General features: G+C 63.6%; 1 protein-coding gene across 1 annotated transcript in view; it reads right to left on the minus strand.

The window, feature by feature from the left end:
• Nucleotides 1–85: 85 nt before the first annotated feature.
• The window catches only part of LOC115949165 (suppressor of SWI4 1 homolog), a 4113-nt gene continuing 3278 nt past the window's right edge, over nucleotides 86–920 (minus strand). Inside the window, exons 4-5 of the mRNA XM_031065559.1 lie at nucleotides 587–710; nucleotides 86–172 (exon numbers count right to left, since the gene is read on the minus strand). Coding sequence (XP_030921419.1) covers nucleotides 86–172; nucleotides 587–710 — 211 coding nt within the window. The remainder of the gene's footprint in view (nucleotides 173–586; nucleotides 711–920) is intronic.

A 920-nucleotide genomic window follows, 5' to 3' on the forward strand; every position in this document is an offset into this window, starting at 1 on the left:
TGTCACTCACCCAGCCCATGTCCCAGGTGTGTCCCTCACCTGTCCCAGGTGTCCCCAGGTGTGTCCCTCACCTGTCCCAGGTGTGTCACTCACCCAGCCCGTGGTAGAGGACGTTGCCCTGGCCCAGCCCCTCCTCCACCTTCAGCAGCTGCAGCGTCAGACGGGGCCCGATCTGGGACAGACGGACACAGAGGGGACAGACGGACACGGGGGGCAGGGGGACAGAGGGACACTCGGTCAGTGTCACCCCACTGTCCCTCAGTGTCCCTCAATGTCCCCACTGATGTCCCCATTGTCACCTCAGCCTGACCGCGCTCTGCTGTGCCACCCCAATGTCCCCATTGGTGTCACCTCGGTCAGTCTGATGGCGCTCTGCTGTGTCACCCCAATGTCCCCAATGTCCCCTCAATGTCCCCAGGGATGCCCCCAATGTCACCTCTGTCAGTCTGATGGCGCTCTGCTGTGTCACCCCAATGTCCCTCAGTGTCCCCAGTGTCCCCATTGGTGTCACCTCGGTCAGTCTGATGGCGCTCTGCTGTGTCACCCCAATGTCCCTCAGTGTCCCCAGTGTCCCCATTGGTGTCACCTCGGTCAGTCTGATGGCGCTCTGCTGTGTCACCGCGTTCCCGCGCCCGGCGCAGTTCTGGGCCAGTTCCAGAACGTTCTGGGACCCGTCCGGCTCCGCCTCGCTCTCGGACAGGACAACGTCCCTGGGGAGGGGACAGGGACAGGGACAGATGACACAGGGACAGGGACAGGGACAGGGGACAGGGACAGGACAGGTGACACAGGGACAGGTGACACAGGGACAGGGGACAGGGACAGGGACAGGTGACACAGGGACAGGGGACAGGGACAGGGGACAGGGACAGGACGGGTGACACAGGGACAGGGACAGGACAGGTGACACAGGGACAGGA

The sequence above is a fragment of the Geospiza fortis genome, unplaced genomic scaffold, assembly GCF_000277835.1.
Source record: "Geospiza fortis unplaced genomic scaffold, GeoFor_1.0 scaffold1338, whole genome shotgun sequence".
NCBI lineage: Eukaryota > Metazoa > Chordata > Aves > Passeriformes > Thraupidae > Geospiza > Geospiza fortis.